This window comes from Cordyceps militaris (assembly GCF_000225605.1).
Source record: "Cordyceps militaris CM01 unplaced genomic scaffold CCM_S00004, whole genome shotgun sequence".
In the NCBI taxonomy this organism is placed as follows: Eukaryota; Fungi; Ascomycota; class Sordariomycetes; order Hypocreales; family Cordycipitaceae; genus Cordyceps; species Cordyceps militaris.
Genome location: NW_006271972.1, coordinates 1,674,393 through 1,696,646, shown reverse-complemented (window position 1 = coordinate 1,696,646; position 22,254 = coordinate 1,674,393). Strand labels below are relative to the sequence as shown.

The 22,254-nt window shown below is 55.2% G+C and overlaps 8 protein-coding genes across 8 annotated transcripts; 5 read left to right on the top strand and 3 right to left on the bottom strand.

The window, feature by feature from the left end:
- Positions 1-46: 46 nt before the first annotated feature.
- CCM_05558 (MAP kinase kinase Ste7) lies at positions 47-1,727 on the top strand (the record flags this gene model as incomplete). Its single annotated transcript, XM_006670702.1, has 4 exons — positions 47-328; positions 376-533; positions 592-1,120; positions 1,170-1,727. 4 exons carry the CDS (start codon positions 47-49, stop codon positions 1,725-1,727), a joined length of 1,527 nt encoding a protein of 508 aa, XP_006670765.1.
- A 436-nt stretch (positions 1,728-2,163) lies between these two features.
- CCM_05557 (HAD superfamily hydrolase, putative) lies at positions 2,164-2,951 on the bottom strand (the record flags this gene model as incomplete). The annotated part of the gene is made up of 2 exons (XM_006670701.1): positions 2,164-2,761; positions 2,845-2,951. 2 exons carry the CDS (start codon positions 2,949-2,951, stop codon positions 2,164-2,166), a joined length of 705 nt encoding a protein of 234 aa, XP_006670764.1.
- A 1,483-nt stretch (positions 2,952-4,434) lies between these two features.
- On the top strand, positions 4,435-6,659 carry CCM_05556 (Fungal transcriptional regulatory protein; the record flags this gene model as incomplete). Its single annotated transcript, XM_006670700.1, has 7 exons — positions 4,435-4,494; positions 4,665-4,963; positions 5,017-5,492; positions 5,613-5,670; positions 5,724-5,839; positions 5,895-6,138; positions 6,194-6,659. The coding sequence occupies 7 exons, from the start codon at positions 4,435-4,437 to the stop codon at positions 6,657-6,659; spliced, it is 1,719 nt and encodes a 572-aa protein (XP_006670763.1).
- Positions 6,660-7,524: 865 nt separating this feature from the next.
- Positions 7,525-10,683, top strand: CCM_05555 (60S ribosomal protein L19; the record flags this gene model as incomplete). Its single annotated transcript, XM_006670699.1, has 1 exon — positions 7,525-10,683. One exon carries the CDS (start codon positions 7,525-7,527, stop codon positions 10,681-10,683), a length of 3,159 nt encoding a protein of 1,052 aa, XP_006670762.1.
- A 359-nt stretch (positions 10,684-11,042) lies between these two features.
- Positions 11,043-13,497, bottom strand: CCM_05554 (DNA polymerase epsilon subunit B, putative; the record flags this gene model as incomplete). Its single annotated transcript, XM_006670698.1, has 2 exons — positions 11,043-12,759; positions 12,809-13,497. The coding sequence occupies 2 exons, from the start codon at positions 13,495-13,497 to the stop codon at positions 11,043-11,045; spliced, it is 2,406 nt and encodes an 801-aa protein (XP_006670761.1).
- Positions 13,498-13,814: 317 nt separating this feature from the next.
- On the top strand, positions 13,815-14,575 carry CCM_05553 (uncharacterized protein; the record flags this gene model as incomplete). The annotated part of the gene is made up of 3 exons (XM_006670697.1): positions 13,815-13,901; positions 13,952-14,442; positions 14,497-14,575. The coding sequence occupies 3 exons, from the start codon at positions 13,815-13,817 to the stop codon at positions 14,573-14,575; spliced, it is 657 nt and encodes a 218-aa protein (XP_006670760.1).
- Positions 14,576-15,396: 821 nt separating this feature from the next.
- CCM_05552 (carbon catabolite derepressing protein kinase Snf1) lies at positions 15,397-17,636 on the top strand (the record flags this gene model as incomplete). The annotated part of the gene is made up of 3 exons (XM_006670696.1): positions 15,397-15,776; positions 15,834-17,275; positions 17,341-17,636. 3 exons carry the CDS (start codon positions 15,397-15,399, stop codon positions 17,634-17,636), a joined length of 2,118 nt encoding a protein of 705 aa, XP_006670759.1.
- A 533-nt stretch (positions 17,637-18,169) lies between these two features.
- On the bottom strand, positions 18,170-20,358 carry CCM_05551 (isocitrate lyase; the record flags this gene model as incomplete). The annotated part of the gene is made up of 5 exons (XM_006670695.1): positions 18,170-18,527; positions 18,589-19,141; positions 19,217-19,559; positions 19,829-19,984; positions 20,128-20,358. 5 exons carry the CDS (start codon positions 20,356-20,358, stop codon positions 18,170-18,172), a joined length of 1,641 nt encoding a protein of 546 aa, XP_006670758.1.
- Between the last annotated feature and the right edge of the window lie 1,896 nt (positions 20,359-22,254).

Here is a 22,254-nt window from a genome sequence, read left to right as displayed (position 1 = left end):
TTTTCTCCCTCCTACACACCGTCCCTGCGCGCCACCCTCGCTCATCATGGCCGACCCGTTTGCCCCGCGCTCCATGAAGCGCAAAAACGTAAAGGGGCTTGCTCTTACTCCCGCCGCTCCGAAGCCACCACCTACCGCGGAAAACCGCCCAGATTTCGACGGCGCCGGTGATGGAACAAGCAGAGATGGTCAACTCGAGATCGGGATTGAATACAAGCTTGACCTGCGACCCGAGGACCTTGAGATTGTCAAGGAGCTCGGCTCCGGAAACGGTGGCACCGTGAGCAAGGTGAAGCACTTGACCACGGGCACCGTCATGGCTCGCAAGGTATGTCACTAGACTCGCTTTCAACATGTTGGCTCACAAACGTACAGGTTATCCATGTCGATGCCAAAAGAGATATGCGCAAACAAATCATCCGAGAACTCCAGATTATGCACAACTGTCACTCGGATTACATTGTCAACTTTTACGGCGCATTCCTCAACAGCAACAACGATGTCATTATGTGCATGGAGTACATGGACGTAGGGTGGGTTCTGCAAACTGGTTGCCTTTTTTTCTTGTCTGCACTTCTAATCACAGTACAGCTCTCTGGACCGCGTCTCCAAAGTCTTTGGTCCTGTTCGAGTCGACGTCCTCGGAAAGATCGCCGAAGCTACGCTCGGCGGCCTGACATACCTCTACACAAAACATCACATTATGCATCGCGATATCAAACCGTCAAACATTCTTGTCAACTCTCGAGGTTCCATCAAGCTCTGCGATTTTGGTGTCTCCGGAGAGCTCATCAATTCGATCGCTGATACCTTTGTCGGCACTTCAACATACATGGCCCCCGAAAGAATTCAAGGCGAACGATACACTGTCAAGTCGGATGTCTGGAGCTTTGGTCTTACCGTCATGGAACTTGCCATCGGCAAATTCCCTTTCGGCTCCAATGAGCCTACAGAGGAGGACTGCGCACCTGCTGGCATCCTCGACTTGCTGCAGCAGATTGTCCATGAGCCCGCCCCGAAGCTACCCAAGAGCGATGCTTTCCCTAGTATCCTCGAGGACATGATCCAAAAATGTCTATTCAAACAACCTGAGCGACGCCCTACCCCACAAGACCTCTTTGTAAGTACCCACGGATATTCTGTTGCCATCGCGCTTCTAACATATACAGGATCGCGATGCATTTGTGCAAGCCGCCAAGAGAACGCCTGTCGACCTTCGCGAATGGGCTGTGGGCATGATGGAGCGCGATAACCGTAAATCCCACCTAGCTCCTCAGCTGTCACCCTCGACACAGGACTTGCTCCGATCCAGCGACTCACCCACGTACAACAATGGGTCCGAGGGAAAGACACACACGCCAACGTCTGGTGAAATTCCCATCGGTGGGGCTGGCATCGCTACCCCGCGCGATTATGCGAATGGAGCCGGCAGATCCCCTTCGAGAAATGGCTACAACAATGCCAAACCACCAGCGTCTGCTCACCCTGGCTTAGGCCCTCGCTACGCATCCGAGTCTGGTCACATTCCTGGCGGCTATTCTGACACACGTGGTCCCGTCAGCGCCAATGCCGCTACATTCAGTCTTCCTGTCCGACCAGCTCCTCCATCGGGACCGCTGCCCCTCGCGCCAGCCCGACGGAATACCCCGGATGCTCTTCCACGAGAAAACCGCCGGGTGGCTACATTTGGCCTGCCTCCTAACCCAAGTTCTGGATACGGAGTATGAAAGGGCGCTAACCAAGCTGAATCTCATTTTTTTATAGTTTCATTTCCCACTCGCTCTTCTTGAATTTATATGCCAGTCGATTTGCGTTGGAGAATTATGTCCGCGAGCAGAGTCATCCTTCTTTCGTTCCCTCAAGCATTGTACGGCGCAGCACACATGACGATATCCCTCACGGAAAACTAGAGAGAAAACACTAAGCAGCGAAACAAATCAAGGAAAAAAACGGGGGGTGTTGCGTTGCGTTGCAGCGTTTGTTCTGTTCAGACATGGGCCACAAGGCAGTTATAGATAGAATGCACAGCCAGCCACCAATTCACCTCTTGCCCGGTGAAGCTATTTCCAATTGGACAGGCTGTGGTGCCATTGGATCCTGTTTCACGAAACAATGCTCTATTTTTATGCCAAAACATGCTTGGACGGAGCAATCTATATAATGTTAATCGATGCTGCGACCCTGGAACCCATTCTCCAAAATGTCTACGAGCTCGTCCAAACGACTGATGACGAGATCAGTATGTGCATGCTCCGCAAGCTCTCTATTGACGTCATTCACTAGCAGCACCGTTGCCGCGCCGGCCGTCCTGCCGGCCGTCATGTCGTCAACCGAATCTCCGACCATGATGAGCCCCGTCGCATCCGCATGCCCCCCTTCCCCTTGCCGCCGCAGCGCCCACTGCTCGGCAATGTGCAGGATGCCCGCAGGCGAGGGTTTCGGGGGCGAAAAGTCGCGGGTGACAATGGGCGCAAACGTCGTGTAGGCGAGAAACTTGCCGAGGAGGTGGTCGACGGGGACGTTGAAGTTGCGCGTACAGATGGCTTTCTGGACACCGCGGTCGTCGAGGTACCGCATGAGGACGTCGAGGCCGGGCTGCGGCGCCTGCTCGGCCATGGCGGTGCGCTCAATGGCCTGCACGGCGGCGTGGGCGGCGGGCTGCTCGGCCTCGGGCAGGGAGTTCATGTGGTCGATGATATCGACGGCCTTTGTGATGCCGAGGGCGGCGCGCATCTCTCCAAACATGTAGTTTTGGGGCTCACTAAACCAGAGTCAGAATTATGGATTCTATAGTATCAAGACCGTTTTGGAGCATGCGGGCGGTGCTGTCGGCGGATAACGCACCAGAGGGTCCCATCCATGTCAAAGACGATGCCCTGGAGCTTGGGCGCATCAGACGAGCTTCCAGTCTTGAGAGGCGCAAACCGCCTGGGCGAGTTGGATGTAGCCATGGCTGATGAGAATCGGCGTATGCAGACGCTGCTCATGAGAGAGGGTGTAATCGATGGGAGAACGTCGCGGTGTGCGCCTTTTATTCTGCAGCGAACGAGGTTACACCGGTACCGCCAATTTCCGGAAGCGTGCAGCTGCAGGTGACCCGGATGTTTCGCAGTAAAGACCTAATTGTGAATCAGTTTGCTGCGAGATTGGGGAAAGAGAAAAGAGGAATCAAGAAGATATAGATTTCACGTGAAGAAACGGCCAAAAGAGCGTTGTTGATGAGAATAAAGGTGGGGAAGCTCAAGCAGCGTTTGAGGCGTTTGAGGTGAGAAGTGCTGATATCGGGGGTTTACCAGAAAATTATTAGGCAACTTGTTCAGTAGGAGGTCTGCGATGCTATTGGACGTGTTTGGTTGATTCGGCGTTTTGACAATAAATATTCGTACAGAGTGCGAGCTGTCGGTGTAATTAGAGCGCTGTCACGTTGGGTTTCCGATCGGTGGCTGAGATATTTCATGTCGAACTGTGTGATATCAGATGGGAAACGTGAAATTAAGCTAACACTTTGAGCTATCGCTTAATCATAAAGTACCTCATCTGTAGCGCAGGAGGTATGAGGAGACAGGCTGTAAAATGAAAGGCTTAAACCACTACTGTTCTTTGGTCCAACACGGCAACCTGTCGCTTCCAGCGTCAGCCGTGGCAAAGAGACGCACATCGACTGTCCAAGCTGCTCGCGACATGGGTGATCAGACGTCACACACCGCTTTCCGAGTCACCGCCGACAGCATTTCATGTATTGTCTGTCTGTTGTCGAGCCCAGAAAAAACCGGGGATGCCATCCCGTTGTGCGCCAAGCGGCGCCTACAAACACTTGCACGACCAGATCTCAGGGGTCTCACAACTAAAGCGGGGATTATTCGTCTGTACCCATGCTACCTACCTACCTAAGTACCTGGGTATCTAATTATATCGTCAGTCATCAGTGGATAGTTAGATTCATAGGCGCTCGGCGAACAAAGGAATATGTACCCCGGAGAAGAAGCTCCGGTGCGCTGAAGGAAGCCTCGATGCACGTGCAGTTCTCACCTCGCATGCATCGAGTCTCAACAGCCTCGCGCTAACTACCTCGGATAGCTCTCCCAAAAGGCTTCGACAGGGACTGTTTTGCATCCTGTTCTCTCCACGTTGACTGGTAGTTGAGAAAGGGTCCAGAACCTGTCTAATAAAAAAAACCTGATTTACGCGGGGAGCTGCAGTAAACTTGACTAAATTTGTCAAAGAAGATGGAGGGGGGTCAAGGAAGCTGAAGGGGGGTATGTCGTCATGCACGACGCCCCCCCCCCCAGGTCAAAGAGCCCTGAGCAAGGAGGAACTAACAAACTCGAGGGTTAGGTGCTTTTTCGGGGTCCGAATTTCTGCCTTCAAAAAACTTTTCTTCTTAATAATTCGATTGAGCGGTTTCTCCTTTTTTTGTTTTTGCAATTTCTCGCTATGTCCAGCCGCCAACAAGTGCAGACGGCGTGTCAAAACTGCCGCCAACGACGAGCAAAGGTGTGTCTTTCCCCGCTGGCAGCACGGGCCGGACCAAGCTCCCATTAATATTAGCCGACTCAACGATACGCCCCGTTTCCGTGGACACTCCTTTTCTCCTCCTCCAGGCTGCAAATCCTTGACCGCCATGATGAGCAATGTTTTTTGCTGACTCTGGACCCTGACCGCAGTGCAACGGCGAGCAGCCATGCAACCGATGCGAGCAGCGCGGTCAGACGTGCGAATACAGAGGCCGCCAATGGGTGTCCAAGAGTGATTTACGTGCTGAGATTGGGCGGCTCCGGCACGGCTTGGGAAAGCTGTCCGCGCCGCCGCCGCCGCCGCCGCCAGATCCGGAGCCCGGGACGACACGAGACTCTGCCGGCGTCGATGACCCGATGCAGAGCTGGATCGATGGCGTCAAGTCCCCCGATGACACGCCGAGCGCCGGGCCCTTCCCCCCGCGGAAGAGTCCCCGGCAGCCGTTTCGGTACCGGTACCGGCCGGGATGCCACGCGGCGCCGCCTCCATGCTCTCCGGCAGCTCCAGCGACTCGTCCTCGTGCTTTGACCAGCTGCTGTCCTGGCGGTCCTGCCATCCGACGTTTCTGCAACGCAACCCGGCCTCTCCCACCCTGCGTGGAAGGCTCACCCTGCCGTCCGCGCCACTCGACGCCTACGGCACCTCGACGGATCTGGACATGTGGACACAGATTGGGTGGACGCGCGCGCACATTCGACACCTTTTTGATGTCCTCATCACCTGGGACAATGTCTCCTTTTGCATCCTGCGGAAGAAGGAGTTTCTGCAGGACTATGAGACTGGCTCGTCGCGGTTTTGCTCGCGGGCTCTGGTTCATGCGGCGCTGGCCGTCGCTACGCGGCTGCTCAACGAAACAAAGGAAGACGCGCATGTACTGCCATCTGGCTGGCTTGGTAGCAAGTATTTTCTGCGCAAAGCCGATACTCTGCTTCGTGAGCAAGGATCGTCCGATAGCCTCCCCGATATTCAATCTCTGGGTATACTTGCTCTATGCCATATTCGAAATGGCCAAGAGAAGGAGGCCAGGAGGTGCGCAGAATTGTGCTCGTCACGTATTCGATCACTCTGCCTCAGAGAGTCTTCCGTTGATTCGTTAGATGCGGATTATCTCAAAGTACGAGCAACAACATATTGCGGAGCAATATCCTTACTGAGGTACGTCTTTGGGTCCATCTGCTCTCGTATCGCATGTCTAATATCTGCGCTAGAATGCTCAACTTGACCACTGGCGCGCTATTCAACGAGGCTGAGCAGTCGCTGGAAGACTCTTTCATTTTGGACCAGCTCCCCGACACTGGCGCTGGGGCAGACGCAGCAAGCCCTGGTATGCCCATAATCACATTGAGACCTCGCTGTAGCGTACTATTCTAACTGACTAGTTGCGGCCAATGATGTCGCGCTGAGCTTACAGATTGCCAATCCACAGGTTCTCGTTGTCAAGATGTTTCAACTCACCGAATGGGTTTACAAGGTCGTTGTGGCGCACCAGCGAGCTTCGCATTCGAACGAATCGATACAAGAGGACATCTTGGAAACCTACACCAAGTGTCTTGGCTGGTACCGTGATGTATTTGAGCTCATTGGTAACGGTGGAAGCAGAAGTCCATTCATCTTATTTGTTCAGTAAGTTTCAGCCAGCGCATCTAGACTACTCAGCTGACCACCCTTGCTCGCTCAGCATGTACTACCACTTCTGTCTCCTTTGCGCCTTTCGACCCTTTGTTGGCTACAACTTTACAGACACCGACATTCAGCCACACGATATGTGCATTCAGGCAGTCCAGTCCATCCTTGCGCTCGCGCAATCCTATGACGATCTGTTCACACTCCGGCGTGTGTCGGCCCTGATACCGTACTTTGTATGTGCCTCCGGCCTCTTCAGCCTCGCTATCGAAGACAGCAGATCAGATACGGACTTTTCCCATATTCCACCTCGAGATGCAGGTGATTCGCAGGCATCATGCCCCACCGCGCCTGGCTCTTCTCCACTGCCGACATCGCGAATCAGAGTCTCAAGTGTTGTCCAAGCTCGCATCCTCTTATCCAAGATGGGTGAAAGCCACCCGGCGGCGACCATGGCCACTGAGAAACTGAAGGAGAGCCTGACTAGTTGGCACCAGTCTAGAGGTAGCTCTAATACTTGAGCGCCAGGGAAATGTACATGATAGCATAGGCCGGAAGCACGGGGCTGGGGTGCATATTTTATTCTTCTCTTTACTGTGTACTAGTTTCACGTATGAATGTTCTAATGACTTTATGAGGTTTTTTGGAATATATTGAGATGCACAAAGTCGATATTGTCGAGCGGAGTTCCAGTGACGCAACCTCGACTGCAGCATTAGTAGTATTAGTAGTACCCAAGGTACCTACCTCGGTGTGTACCTTATTAGTACCTACCTACTACCTAGGTACGTAGTAGGGCCAGTGGGGAACAACTAAGTGTACCCAGGTACCTACTAAGTACCTCCTACGTAGTGCTGCAAGTTTGCTGAGCTAACTGCCCGATCGAGACGAGCCGCCAAGGTGCAGTCGCATGCCGACCGTCCGTCAAGCTTGCTGAGCCACGTACTACACAACACCCGTTTGTTTATTTCCATCTCCGTCCTCGAAATCTCTCAGGAACCCGAGAATAACGCCTGACGTTATATGGTGACTGGTGTCTACTTTTGTGCACACCGGGCACGCAACACTGATTGATCCAAGGCGCCAGCCAATCCCTGACTGCGGGCGCTCTGGGGCCGCTGCAATCTATTTGCGGCCCTTCTCCATCTATGCCTCGACGTTCCTCTCTGCAACGAATTGTCGAAAACGACGCGTTGGCCGATGAATATGACCCCCGCCGCACGCCCCTTTCCGAATCACACCACCGTTGCGCAGCGCAACCATGGCCTCTGAAGGGAGCGCCTCGGCGGCGTGGCCGCCTTTGCGCCCCAACAAACGCGCTGTATGCTCGCTCCCCTATCCCTGGTGCCCGCGAGGCAGATACTAACGGGGCGTGGTGGTTAGAAAATGCGAAATGGAACCTTTGTTATTCCCAGCACCGGAGAGCGATCGAGAAAGCAGTTCACGCTGCGCACGTCGGCGACAGCCAACACCCGCGCGAGCATCATCAACCGATATACCGAAGCCGAGACGATATGCGAACAGTGTGCCGCGGCGGTCGACGACGGCAAATCAAGGGCGGTCGCCCTCTGGTACTGGCTATACTCGGATCAGGGACACCAGGTCCTCAAATGCACCTTTGCTTACGTGCTCGGCAGCCTGGCCACCTTTGCGCCCCTCCTTGCCAACTTTCTCGGCGACCGCGATGGAAAGCACATCGTCGCCACCCTGACCGTCTTCTTTCACCCCGCGCGAACCATTGGATCTATGATCGAGGCCATCCTGGTCGCCATCGCCGCCGTCATATGCGCCAATGTAGTATGCGTGCTCAGCATGACTATTGCTGTCCTCTCGCGAAAGCAGCTCGACTCGGTAGCCCCGGCTCATGCCCTCATTCTTCTCATGGCGGTCGGTGGTGGGCTTGGTTTCATCGCCTGGGTGAAGCAGAAGTTGGACCAGCCACTCGTCAACGTTGCAGCAACACTCGCGTCCATCGCAATCATATCCATGGTTACCAAGGACGACTCCATTCAATACGGCTACTTCTCTGATGACAGAATAGTACAGGTCCTTAAGATGCTTCTCATTGGAATTACCTTCAGCGCAGCCGTCAACATGCTAGTATGGCCAGTGGCGGCGCGACAAATCCTGCGCAAATCCATCATCACAGCATCTTCCACTCTCAGTGACCGACTTTCTTTCGTTACCAGGGGATTTCTCATCGGCTCAGAAGAGGAGGTTAATTCTACCGAATACCACCGTGTTTCCAAGTCTTACACGGCCGCTTATAGCCTCATGACGTTGACACTGCGCGAAGCCAAGCTGGAGTACTACGTCATCGGCCAGGAACGAATATACCAGTACGACAAACAACTCGTCAAGTCCCTGGACGCGGTATCACAAGCAATTGGCGGCTTGCGAAGTGCCTTGAATACACAATTCACTCTTCTCAGAGAGGGTGTCGCAGCCTTGACAGAGAATCAAGACACGACGATAGCGGACGGCGCTCTACCCTCACCCAAGCCGTCCGGCAGAGCATCATCGCTCATGGATGTCGTGGAGCGACTTTCAGTCATCGAAGAGGCTGAAGAACCACGAAGCAACCCAAACTCCCGATCCGACCCTACTCAGGATTTGATAGCAACTTTCCGTGTGCCTTCTGATATATTTGCGCTCTTCATGGCCCTGCTAGGGCCTTCAATGAAGTCTCTGGCCTATACATTAATCGAGATTTTGCGCGAATCTCCTTTTGGAAAAGATATAGCGAATGATGTGGCTATGTCGGAACAGCTACGAGAATCGCTCCGAGACGCTCTGAGCCTGTACAACTCGGCCCGAAGTCGTGCTCTGCAGGAGGTGTATAAAAGCATGGAACTGGGACGTATCCGATCCGAGGCTATCCGAGCAGACATTGAAGAAGTCGCTGCTGCCTGCGGACACTTTTCCTTTAGTTTGCTTGCTGTTGCAGAAGCCATGGATTCGTACCTAGACGTGTTAGAGGAGCTCAGACACTCGACCGAGACCGTAGACAGGAGCTGGAACTGGCTAAAGTTCTGGCAATATAGATGGAAGCCGCAAGATGCAGCAAGCGAAGACCCAGAGCGAGAACCCCTGCTCACAAGAACACAGTCTGGAATTCGTCGGTCCGCCCTGCCCAAGGGCATCCCCAACTCCATGAAGAAGCAGCGCGACAATTACCACTGGGATGCCTCCTCGCAATCGAGCAGCTGGGCTAGAAGTCTCTCGCAGCTGATTCTCAATGTGTTACGATTTCTCTCACGAGAAGACGTTGTCTTTGGCATCAAAATTGCCATCGGTGCAGTCCTTTGGGCCATGTTTGCCTTTATTCCCGCCACACGCCCCGTATATCAGAAATGGAGAGGCGAATGGGGACTGCTGTCTTATATGGTCGTTGTCGGCATGACCAACGGAGCATCGAACACGACTGGCCTCTCACGGCTCCTCGGTACCCTAATCGGTGCCGTTTGTGCCTGCGCGGCGTGGATCCTCAGCTTCGGCAATGCCTACGCCCTTGCCATTTTTGGCTTCTTCATGGCTTTTGGCAATTTTTACTTGATTCTCATCGTCAAGAATGGCCCGCTTGGCCGCATCTCGCTGCTAGCGTATAACGTCATTGTGCTCTACGCTTACAGTCTTTCGCAGCAAGACGACGACGACGACGATGAAGGCGGCAGGAACCCCCTCATATTTGACATTACCTACCACCGCGTCATTGCCGTCACGCTGGGAATCGTCTGGGGCATGTTCTTCTGCCGGCTGCTGTGGCCCATTTCCGGGCGGGCCAAGTTCCGCGAGGGCCTCGCGGTGCTCTACCTGCAGCTGGGCCTCATCTGGAAGCGCGGGCCGCTGACCATTCTCGTTGAGAGCGACAGCCAGCGCGACTACATGGACGCCCGGGAGCAGGCGGCGCTGCAGCGCTACGCGTTTAAGCTCGAGGCGCTGCGCGCGTCGGCCAAGTCGGAGTTTGCGCTGCGCGGGCCGTTTCCCAGCAAGGCCTACAGCCGCGTGCTGCACGCGACCAAGCATATTCTCGACAGCTTCTACGCCATGCACCTCATCAGCGAGCATCGCGGGTCCATTTCGGCCGGCGAGCGCGCCCTCCTCGACTTTACCGCCAGTGAGCGCGTGCTGCTCTGCCAGCGCATCAGCCACGTCTTTCAGGTGCTCGCCTCGTGCATCATGCTCGAGTACCCGCTCACCGATGTCATACCCACGATTGAGAGCAACAAGGACCGGCTGCTCGGCAAGATTCATCAGTTCCGGCTCGACCACTCGCAGGCGCAGATGGCCGGTGGCGGCGGCGGCGGCGGCGGCAGTGCTACTACCGACGGCAAGGCGAACGCCGTTACCGCACCGCCGCCAGAGTTGGCCGCGAGCGGCGCTACACCTGCGCAGCTCAGCGTCGAGGTCGAGGAAAAAGACTACGCGCTTGTGTATGCGTACATCCTGGTCACGGCTCAAGTAGCGGCTGACCTGCAAAAGGTGCGCGAAGAGATTGAGAGCCTCTTTGGTGTGCTCCATCAGAATGACATGTTGCTGGAGTAAGCAGGCGATGTTCAAGGCTGGACCGAGTTTGTTTTTACTACATTCATTTGGAGGGAGAGGTGTTTTTCCTTACAACAAGCACGCTCGGAGTCGGGTGGAATTAATCTTGATTGTACAAGAGAACCGCTGTATTCTTTCTATACCCTTGCTATACCCAAATCATTGAACTTTCGACTCGTTATGTATTGATTATCCACTCTGATACAAACCATTTGTATTTTGAGCCCCCGAAACTATGCCTGAAGAAGGAAAATAAGAAACATTTTTCGTTACATCATCACCCAATCTATGCAGTTTTTCATGACCATAAAACCACCACCGCAACAACCTTTCCATAATCATTCTTTCCTCTCTACTTATCAAAACGTACACTCGCGCAGCCTCCCAAGCCTGCCCAGCTCATACTCGATCCAGCGGCCGACGGCCTTGCGACCGGGCACGAGCACGGTGCCCGGGTTCATGACGTGGCAGCCCTCGTACGTGACGCAAAACGGGGGCGCCGAGGCGTCGACGAGCACCATGGCCGTCGGCAACGGGTACAGGTGCAGCGCCGACGCAAAGTCCCAGTGGATAGGGCGCGTCGCGGTGCGGAACGGCGCGAGGTGGCCCTGGTCGAGGAGCGTCTTGACGAGCTTCTGCGCCGAGCGCACGTCCTGCGGGAGCGACGTCGTCGTCGTCGTCACGGCCGGCGCCTCCTGCGTGGGCTGTGGTGGCTGCCCGCGTCGAGGCTCGGCGACGTCGTCGTCCTTGTCCACCTCCATGGAGTCTGGCGGCGCCACGGCCTGGGTCTGGGCGTTGTCGGTCTCGGCTGCCGTGCCGCTGCCATACGTGTCCTTCTTTAAGCGCACCGAGGTGCGGCGCAGGCGCGCCGACATGTCGTCGCGGAAGAGCACGAGCTCGTGGTTGGGCCCAAAGAGGCTGACGCGCGCCGGGTTCGACGCCCAGACGGCGCTGCCGGGGACGCCGCGCGCCGCGGCGCCGGCTTCGGCGTTGGCGGTGGCAAAGGCCCTGCGCACGCGCGAGGTGAACAGGTCTGGCACGGGATGGCGCGGCACGGGCGTGGACGCGCCGGCGGTAAACGCCGAGACCCAGCCGTCGTTGTCGCCTGGCACGAAGATGAAGGTCGACGTCTGGAGCAGGGTGGGAAAGTCGGCGAGGGCCGAGGCCAGCGCGTCAAAGTATTCCTTGTACTCGATGCTGCCCCCGCTGCTGCCGCCCCGCGCCATGACGGCGTGCTGGGTGAAGTTGCCGGCGAGGACAAAGGCGACGGGCGCGCAGCCCACGGGCTCGGCGCCGTACAGGGCGAGGATCTTGCGGAGCGCCTGCAGTGCGCGCGGCTGGTCCAGGTTGAGCTCGCCAATGACGACGACCCGGCCGCGGGATGGCCCGACCCGGCCGCCGGCATCTTCATCGCCAAAGGAGGGTTCGGGGGCGGGCGGCGCGAGCAGGCGGCGCTCGAGCCGGCGCATCTTTTGGCCCACGGCGCGCTCGCTGCCCACGCCGAGAAAGTCGATCCAGCCGAAGCCACCGCCAATGGCGTGGTCGGGTGTCTGCTCGGGGCCGGTGATGCCGAGCGTCGCACGGCGCTTCTCGCACGGCGGCTGGCCGATGAAGAAGCCCTGGAAGCGGCCGCCGAGCGTGCCGCCAACGCCGGTGCTGCCGCTGAGGCCCTTGCCCACGGACTCGTCCTCCTCTTCGTACACGCCGTCCACGAGCACAATCATGCCCGGGCAGAACCAGGCCGAGTCTTCGGGGATGGCGACAGCCTGCTTGACATCCAGCGCAATGGTGCCGGTCACGTCGCTGATGGCCAGTCCGCCAGTGGGTAGGACGTTGAGCTGCCCGAGCAGCATGTGGTTGCTGCCGTGGCGTCCGAGCATGTTCGCAATGGGCGTTATTTTTAGAGCTTGGGGATTCGAGGATCCTTTTTGGGAGTCGTGGGATCGAGAAGAGGAGACGGTGGGGGTTTGAAAGGATTCGTGGCGGAGAAGTCGTTGGTGAATGACATCGTATCGGTTACGAAAGGCGGCCGTTTTGTGTGAGGCCTTTGGTAGGAGCGATGGTTTTGTCGTGTCCCTAATAGAAGTTAGTCTGATAATTCAAGTATTCCCTGCAGTATCAGTACCTCTCAAAATGCTTCTTTGAGACATTGTAATAGAGTCGCGGCTGCTCAAAAGCATCAATAACTTTTAACCATGCTCGAGGGTCATTTGTCTCGTCATCGTCATGCTCTCCATCTTGTACATCGAGCCCCGTCATTCCGAAGCTAGCATTACTATCCTCTCGTATAGGACCTGTTGGGCGCAATCCAAGTCGAGTATTGAATGAATCGCCAGGGTTGACATCGAGCATGCTGTCACCGCGAGGCAGGCCTCTCCCAGGACCAACGAGCTTGCCACCGCTCATGCTTCCCTCTAGTGTCTTCAGAATCTCATGGAGTTCTTTGCTTTCTCCGTCAACAATGGCAGGGCCATTGCGATTCTTCCAGCTTCTGGCCGCCTCTTCGAGCACCCTTTCCGCGAGTCCATCTTCGCGCCATCCCGATCCACAGTGTCGGCCAATAAAGGACGCAAGCTCTTGCAGCGCCGAGGAAGTCAGTATGAGGGAATGTTTCTTGGTAAACGTTCGAAAGGCCAAAGGTCGCAATGTTGGTGGCGGGAGGATAATCGGAAGTATGCCGGCTTTGGGGGCGTTGACATTGAACGGCTTCAATGGGTGTACCGGGGTCGCAAAGGACGGCGACGATGAAGGAAGGGCTGACGAGGGTATATGGAGATTTTTCCGGCGGAATATGGGTGCTGGTGTTTTATCCATGCTTTCGACAGATTGTAGCCTCGAGGAACCCGGACTTTCGCAAAAGGATGGGATGATGCGACGAAATCGGGACCAAGGCTCCAAACCCTTCTGGCTGGTGGACGCGCCGGACTGGCAGATTACCGCGTTGTCGCGTCTTAGCGTCCAAAGAGTCTAATTGATTTCGATAGATGCATAACCCGCTTTTATGGGGTCAACGGCCAAAATTGTCTAGAACCTCGTCATCATGGTGAGTTCTCGATCTCTTGATGAGTATATATTTAATTCAGGCACCGGTTTGGTTCTATCTGGGCTAATCGACCTTTTACGATTTCCAAATGTTTGCGCTACGAAATCGAGCGCCGTTGCGCCCTCTGGGGTCGCTCAGGCGCATGTTCTCAACTCTTCCAAACAATGAATTTATTGTAAGCTTCGCCCTGTTCCGGATGAATACGAAATATTAACAGAAGCACAGCGCGTCTTCAAGGATCCGGCGTCTACGTCTAGTATCCTGACCTACCTAGACAGTGATCCTCCGTCAAAGCGCCTGGCCATTGGCACGACTACGGAGCTACCACCGACGCCTCGGAGCTTCACCGAGAACAAGCAATTTCTACAGATTTTGGACCGGGTGCTTCGCGAATACGGCCATCTTGACGATGATGTTATTTCCCAAGCCCGCACGCTCGCCAGTCCTCCCCAGTTCCAGTTCAGTCCTGGCGGCGGAAGCCCCCGGCGCAAAGGCGGCGCCCGTTCCGAGCCGCAAGGCGCCAGCGGGCAGGGCGGCGCCGGAGGAGCAGGTGTCGGGTCCTTTGTTCATCTAGGCGACCGTAGACACCCGCCCGAGTTTGGTAGAATCGCCTGGCCCGAGGATATACTGGGAAGTGTTGAGGTCGACAACACGGGTGAGGTCTCGGGCAAGCTGGAACCAAGCGGCACCTACCGTCCAGTGACAAATGACGGCATGTAAGTTTGAATCTTGACCAAGCTAGGTGGTGCCTCAAGTGCTGACAACAGTAGCCTGGGCTTAAGCCCTTTTATCCGAGGGAAGTTGATAGAGCGCCTGAAGTCGGAGGAAGCCAAGGAGAAGAGGCAGTGAAATGACGATGACAGTTTGTATAATTAATGTATTAATTACTGTACGATATAGCAACAACAAGAGCACTTGTTCGGAATGTTTTATGCAGAATGGCACTCGGCGCTGGACATTGTAATCGCTGCGATAATACTGACACGCTGGAGCTGTTCGTTAGATGATAAGGCTATGAGGTATGCAGAGTGTGATGTGATCTAACTTTATTATCATACGCAGTATATCAATGGGTGGTGGATGAGCCCGAAAGGCGACGTCATTTCTCACATCTCCAATCCCTGGCTCGTGCAGAAGCCATTGGCTACCCGCACTACATTGATTCCTGCTTGGAGGATGAATCCTTGATTAGAAGCTATGAAAAATGCACCGTTGCCGTTATTGGATGATTATTATAGTTATCCTGCCAGCGATGCCGTGCAGGGTAGCTTTGATAGGTAGCCGCTGACGTAGGTACCTATGGCGCTATAGGTAGCAGGTAGTTTAGTTGGTTAGGTACCTTGGTTAGTGAGCCCACCACGGTGCCACCACCCAGCACGGCCTCAACAAACCACCAAAATCCGCCTACCTAATCCCAGTGCAGCCAGTGGCCCATCTCCCCAGCGCCTGCTTCTTCTCCCATCGAAATCCCCTGTCGTACTGTAACCCCGCCTCAACCTCTCTCCAGCTCATTATCTTGATTGGCCTTGGCTGCCCAAAAACGTCCTCTAGGCCCCGTTTGCCGCCACTCTTCCCCACGACACAACACAAAACCTCACGATACCCGCGGCGCTGTCCACCGCTCCGAGCTCGGCTGTTTACTCCCTCATCCGCTCCATACTATTCTCGCCATGGCTCACCGAGGCTTTGATGATGAGGAACTAACCATTTCGCTCTCATCAACGCACGTTCGCCGACAGCAGCAACCGCAGCACCCACCCCACCACCGTCATGATGCCGACCGGCCGCCCAAGCCGGCGTCCCAAACCGTCGGCGCTCCCCCAAAGGAAAAGACAAAGACGGAGCAGCGTATTGGTGCCTACAAGGTGATTCGCACACTGGGTGAAGGCTCGTTTGGTAAGGTCAGACTAGCCACCCACATCGGCACCGGCCAGCAGGTCGCTCTCAAGATTATCGCCCGCAAGAAGCTCATCAGCCGTGACATGGTTGGCCGCGTTGAGCGAGAGATTGAGTACCTGCAGCTGCTGCGACACCCTCATATCATCAAACTGTGAGTGTCCAATACATTGCGGGCAATCCGAGACACGCTAACCGCCATCCACCATAGATACACCGTCATCAAGACACAGACCGAAATCATCATGGTCCTCGAATACGCCGGCGGAGAACTGTTCGACTACATTGTACAAAATGGCCGCATGAAGGAGCCCGAAGCTCGACGCTTCTTTCAGCAAATGCTCTGCGCTGTCGAGTACTGCCATCGCCACAAGATTGTTCACCGCGATCTTAAGCCCGAAAATCTGCTTCTCGACGAGAACCTCAATGTCAAGATTGCTGATTTCGGTCTAAGCAACATTATGACGGACGGAAACTTTCTCAAGACATCCTGTGGCAGTCCCAACTATGCAGCCCCAGAGGTTATTGGCGGAAAGCTGTATGCTGGCCCGGAAGTTGACGTCTGGAGCTGTGGAGTAATCCTCTACGTCTTGCTTGTCGGACGTCTGCCCTTTGATGACGAGCACATCCCCAGTCTCTTTGCCAAGATTGCAAGAGGAACATATAGTATGCCCCAGTGGATGCCAAGCGGCGCCGCTAATCTCATCAAGAAAATGCTCGTCGTCAATCCAGTTCAGCGTGCCACGATCGAGGATATCCGCCAGGACCCATGGTTCATGACCGAACTCCCCGCTTACCTGCAGCCTCCCGTCGAGGAGTTTCTCAACACAGGTGTGGATCCTAACAGAGCTATTGAGAAGAGTGACATTGCTCCCAATGCCTCTGTCAAGGTCCAAGAACGCCTGCATAACGAGGTTACCGACAAGATCAGCAAGACAATGGGCTACGGAAAGACGGATGTCGAAGAGGCTCTCCAATCAGAGGAACCTTCCGCCATCAAGGATGCATACATGATTGTCCGCGAAAACAAAATGATGCAAGTTAACCAGCTTGTCGAAGCTGTTGCCACCGAGACCGAAGAAGGAAGCCCTGTGATGAGCATGTCTTCGGCACGTTCGGGAGTTCCGCCGCCGCCGCGCCCATATGTTAGCAAAGTTGGTATCCTGCCTTCAAGTATAGGCACGTATCACAAAGACTACATTGAGCGTGCCAAGTCGGGTGTAGAAGGCACATTGCCCGATGAGACGGCCATTAACGATGAGCCGACGTCGGCTCGCACTGATGCTGAAAGGGAAGAGGCTTCCCGACGTCTCAAGCCCCACTCGCGCTCACAAAAGCAGCTAGAGGAGGGCTTGAAGAGACCACAGGGCATGACACCGATTAATCCGCCGAAGAAGACCAAGCCCGTTCGCTGGCAATTCGGTATCCGATCGCGCAATGCTCCATGGGAGGCACTGCTGTGCATCCACAAGGCGCTGTATAAGCTCGGCGCCGCTTATATTCCAGACGAAGACTATGCGAGATTGCGGCAACACGATGGAGAGACGCCAGTTGAGGAGGAGCCACAAGAACCTTTGGATGGGAAGGACCCCACGCAACAGTACAAGCTCCCCGCGGACCCTTGGCACATTCGTGTGCGCTGGGAGACTAAGAGTATGTGAACCTACGAATGCCATTTTGCTACTGTGTGCCACAGGTACTAACGTTTGTATCCGTAGTTATGCGCAGCACAAACGCGAGCACACCGACAGAGACCGAAGCCGGCCAGGAGACCAAGATACCCGACACATACCAAGTGCTGGAGGGCAAGGCCGCGCAGACGCGGGACTTTGTCGCGCTGCACCTGGGCATCCAAATCTACGAAATGGAGCAGGGCGTGTATCTAGTGGATTTCAAGTGCTCGGGGTACGAGACGGCGGATGGTAAGTTGCTGGAGGAGAAGGAGGTGATGAGCCCTTTTCCGTTCCTAGACATGGCGGCGCGTCTCATCATGCAGCTTGCTGAAGCTGATTGATTTTATCCATGACTATTGACATCTTGCTTTTTTTCATCGCTTTTTTTTTCATCCAGGGCGCATTCCACACACAGATACATTATGATAGACTTGGGAGTTTTATTCTTTGCCTGCAAATATAACGACTATGTACGGTGACGAAACCGCATCCATCTAGGAACCATCTAGGAGCCGACGAAACCAATTGGGCAAAAATTACCTATAGTGCGTCGCGAATCAGATCCATGTGAGAAGGAATTTTGTGATTTTGTACACTAGATACAAGTGTAATGTAACGAGATCATTTTTGTCATGACAAAGGAAAATCATCATCCCAAAGAACACGCCATGATGAACAATCATGATGTTTTTTTCTCCGCGCGCGGCACACTGTTACTGTTCCCAACATGTGCCGCATAGTCTAATGGAATCCAAAAAAAAGAACAAGAACATATCCAAACCAAGATAAAAAAAATCTCAAAAAGAAGCCGTACAGGCATGGGAAATCAACAATGAATCAAAACCAGAAAGGGACAAGCCTCACTCGTGTCAGTTTAGTGGAACTGGTCCTCAGTGACACCCTTGCCCATGGCCGAGGTGGAGCTGACGCCGCCGGTAATCATCTTTTGTAGCTCATCGACGTAGTTGGCGCCGGACCACTTTTGGTGCTTGACAACGTCGACGCCGAGCTCCATCTCGGGCTCCTGGACGAGCTCGCCGTAGGCGCGCATGCCGTTCTTGGCGTAGGCCTTGGCGAAGCTATCGCTAATGAGGGCGGTGGTGTGCAGGCCGGCGAGGGTGATGAACTGCCAGCAGTAGCCGAGGCTAGCGAGGCGCTGAATGTACGTCTCCTGCTCGTCGCGGGGCATGGCCGTCTTCCAGTTGAACGAGGGGGAGAGGTTGTAGGAGAGCCTGAGAGAAGAGGGTTAGCGGGTTGCTTGAAAGAAAAAAGAGTCGGAAGGGCCAGGCTCACTTCTGGTGGGGGATAGCGGCGTGGACACCGTCGGCAAACTCCTTGGCCTGGGCAAAGTCGGGCAGCTTGGACTCCATCCAGACTGCATCGCAGAAAGGGCCGTAGGCGATGGCGCGGTTGATGGCGCAGTCGCAGCCGCCCTTGAGGCGGTAGAAGCCCTCGCGAGTGCGCGGGGCATCCCAGTTGAAGTAGACGTCGACGCCGAGGAGGCCCTTGGCGAGAGCGCGGGCCTCGGAGTTGGACTTGCCCTTGGCCTGTGCCTTGTACTTGGCCTGGAGCTCGGCCTTGTTGCTATAGGCGCCGGCGTCAATGGCTGCGGCGACGGCGTCGTCGAAGCGCGACAGGTTAGCCTTGGCCAGCCACTCGTCCTCAATCCGTTGCAGCTCGTCGCCGACCTTGCCGGAAGCCTCGGCGGCGGCCATGAGCTCGCTGAGGGGCTGCAGGTTGGGGTTGGTACTGCCGATGATGAAGGCGTGGTCGCGGGGGTCGATGGTGGTGGTGATGAGGGTGGCGGCCTCGGCGTCGGTACGGGCGACGGCAATGAGGTCAGAGCCTTGGGCATTGTTAGCGATCATGTTTTTTTATTCAAACTTTTATTCTCATATGAGATGTGGAATGAGTAACTCACCCATGATATCGGCCTGGGCGCGGATGGCAACCAGGCGGCTAATGTGCTCGCTGATGGGGACAAGGACCTTGCCAGCCATGTGGCCGCACTTCTTGGTACCAGGGGCCTGATCCTCAATGTGAATACCGGCAGCGCCCTTCTCAATGAAGAGCTTGGTGAGCTTCATGACGGCAGTGAGACCACCATGACCGGTGTCGGCATCAGCAATGATGGGACGGAGGTAGTCAACGTTGGCGAGCTGGGCGCGCTGGCTCTTGGGGACGCTGATGCGCTCCTGGCGCTGTTTGCGGTCGTGGAAGAGCTGGGCCATGAACAGGTGGCCAACCTTGTTGGGGACGGTAGTCTAAACAACATAATTTGAGTCAGTTTTTGATATGACCCATATACAGCGATGGGATTCGAGGGAATAGTCAAGCGGCGCAAATAAACGGTTGCCATGCAAGCCATGCAAGTCATTGGCACATGTATGGCCTTGTATGTAGGCTGGTGCTAGGGCGCCTTGGCATGTGATAATATCGTCGCAGCCAAACCCACTCATGGAGGGGTACCTTATTAAGGTGTGCAAAGAGGCATGGGTGGGTGTAAGCGACTAGGCTTGGGGGGCTATCTCACGTAAGGGTAGTCAGCCAGATCGGGGCCGGGTTCGTCGGAGGACGAGGCAGTAGAAGATGATTGCCATCCAGAGACGTAGACTGTGTCGAGATATTTGGCCATCTGGGTGAGCATGGTAGGCTCGAGGCAGCCGTAGGTGAAGGAGGCATCTTTGGACTGTTTTCGGAGAGGTTAGCGTTGAGCCGAGGCGTTGGTGGGCACTGGCCCGTCGGCTTAAGAAGGAAGCAGTTCGAGGCATTGGGGAAGCCAATTGGCTCGAGAATTGCCCTCAAAAGCCAGGAAAAAGTGTATGCGCGTACCTCGAAACGACCCTCGAGGATCTTCCAGAGCTTCTTGGACTGGGCGTTGCTGGGGTACTCAATCTTGAGGTATCCACGCTTGGAGACAATCTGCTCGGCCGTGAAGGGACGCTTGGTGTGCTTCCAGCGCGAGTCCTTCCACCAGGACTTGACCTGGGCAACCTCCTGGGCGAAGAGGTCGTCCTCAGATTCGGGTTTGACGGCCGGGTTGATCATGTTGTTGGAAGCCATGGTGGCGGGTAGATGTGGTTTAGCCGAGGTGTAGTTGGATGTACTTGTACTGGACAACAGCAAGTGACAGCTGTGGGAGGAAAGCGAGGAGGGGAGGAAGGAGGAGGAAGAAGTATCGAAGACTTGATGGCAAAAGTAAAGGGTGATGGAGAAGAAAGGGAAAAAAAGAAGAGGAAGAAATTGGGCACGAGGAGTCGAATGCCGAGAGATATTTAGAGTCGAGCGCCGGCCCGTCAGTCAATCATACTTACTCCAACTGGTACAAATTTTAAGTACACATGGGCAGTGGTGTGTGGCGCTTGAACCGGTCGGCCGGTTGTGTTTGCTCGTGCCAGCTGCTGCCAGTTCCGGGCTAGTGGGTCCGCTGGCAGCTGGCGGCTCCGTTTGCACTGAGAGTTTTGAGATTTACAGGGGGCATTGCTCCAAAAGGCAGCACTGGCAGGGCACATTCGGTGCATTTTGGCCTGTAACTAAATGCGCCAGAGACACAACACAACGGGCCTCTGGGCCTAGCAACCACGAACAAGGAAGGTACCTGGCTAGGCCAGACTATTACTCTCCCAAGCCATGTACCTCACATCATTCTGTAAGCCCGTCATCCACCACTCCTCCACTATGAGTAGCATAACCTGGTCGTCGAAATAATACTGCATGCGCCTTCCCGGGGGAACAGCTTGCGGAATCAAAGCTCAAATGATGCTCGGAGCACGGCCGGGTTTCCGCTCGTATGGCCGGGGGATCAAGGGGAGGAGTCACAGCTCTTTGGTTCTGGTTGTCAAGTTGCCGATTCAACATCGTCATTCAAGTGACCGAACGAAAGAAAAGGCAGCCCCAAAAGGCCGGTCGCCTGGGGGTCTCGGCTCAAAGGGCGACCGGAAGTTGGAGAAGAGGAGCACATGCTTTGGGGAGCAGCAAACAGCGGCCGAGAGCAGCAGCGTTCAGAATGGCTTGAGCACTGGAACTTGCAAGCTTGGAATGCCCGCCACAGCCAAATGGAATGGTGGGGGCTGTAGCCCGGTGGGCACATCTGCGGTCGCATCAACCAATGGTGGCCACTGTAAAATAAAAGCAGCGCTCTCGAGACTCTTGCTGTGGGTCCTGTTCCTTTGACCGAGGTGGCCGGGGGGGGGGGGGGGGTCCGATGATGTATAACTTTGCGCATCCAAGCATTGCGACTATTATCAGTAGTCTGGCAAATTGATATTCGGGCTTGGAAAATTCAGTAAATACACGTTTCACCATTTCTTTCTGGAACTAACATCTCTTGGCCAGCCCAAGATTCAAGATGGTACCCCAATTCACCTCCCCGCGTCATCCCACCACACCGCCCACCTCGGGTTAGCGGTGGCATGCTCCAAACATCCAAACAACTCCCCCAAACTCGCCCCAAACTCCCCCGCAAACCACTCTCAGCCGTGTCGATACAGGGGGCTTTGTAGCGGCTCAAGACCGCTATAGCATCGCACTTCACCCCGATATCGTACTAAGCTACGAATCCAAGGTAGCAACTGTCCATCAACGCAGCGATACGGAAATTTACAAAGGTGTATTTCTTTCACAACTACTTTCAAAGGCACCCTCATGCATCTACATTGTCCCGCTCTACTGTCACCCGCCGCATTGTCCTCTTCTCGGCCGTCTCGTTCCGTATTCTCCCTTGCGGTCGCCGCGTTCTCCAACGCTAGCCCCCGATTCGCTCCTTTGTGCCATCGCCGAATCCACCCCGGATCCGGGCCCTGCCTTTACATGTGACGGCACAAGACGCTCTACCCGCCCGTCAGCCGACAGCATCGTCACCGACACTATCTGCTCCTAGTTACCTTGCAAGCCTCTAGTTCTTCTCCGTGCCGTGTCTGGTCTTGCTTGTGAATCCGTCATGTGCCCTCGGGATACGTG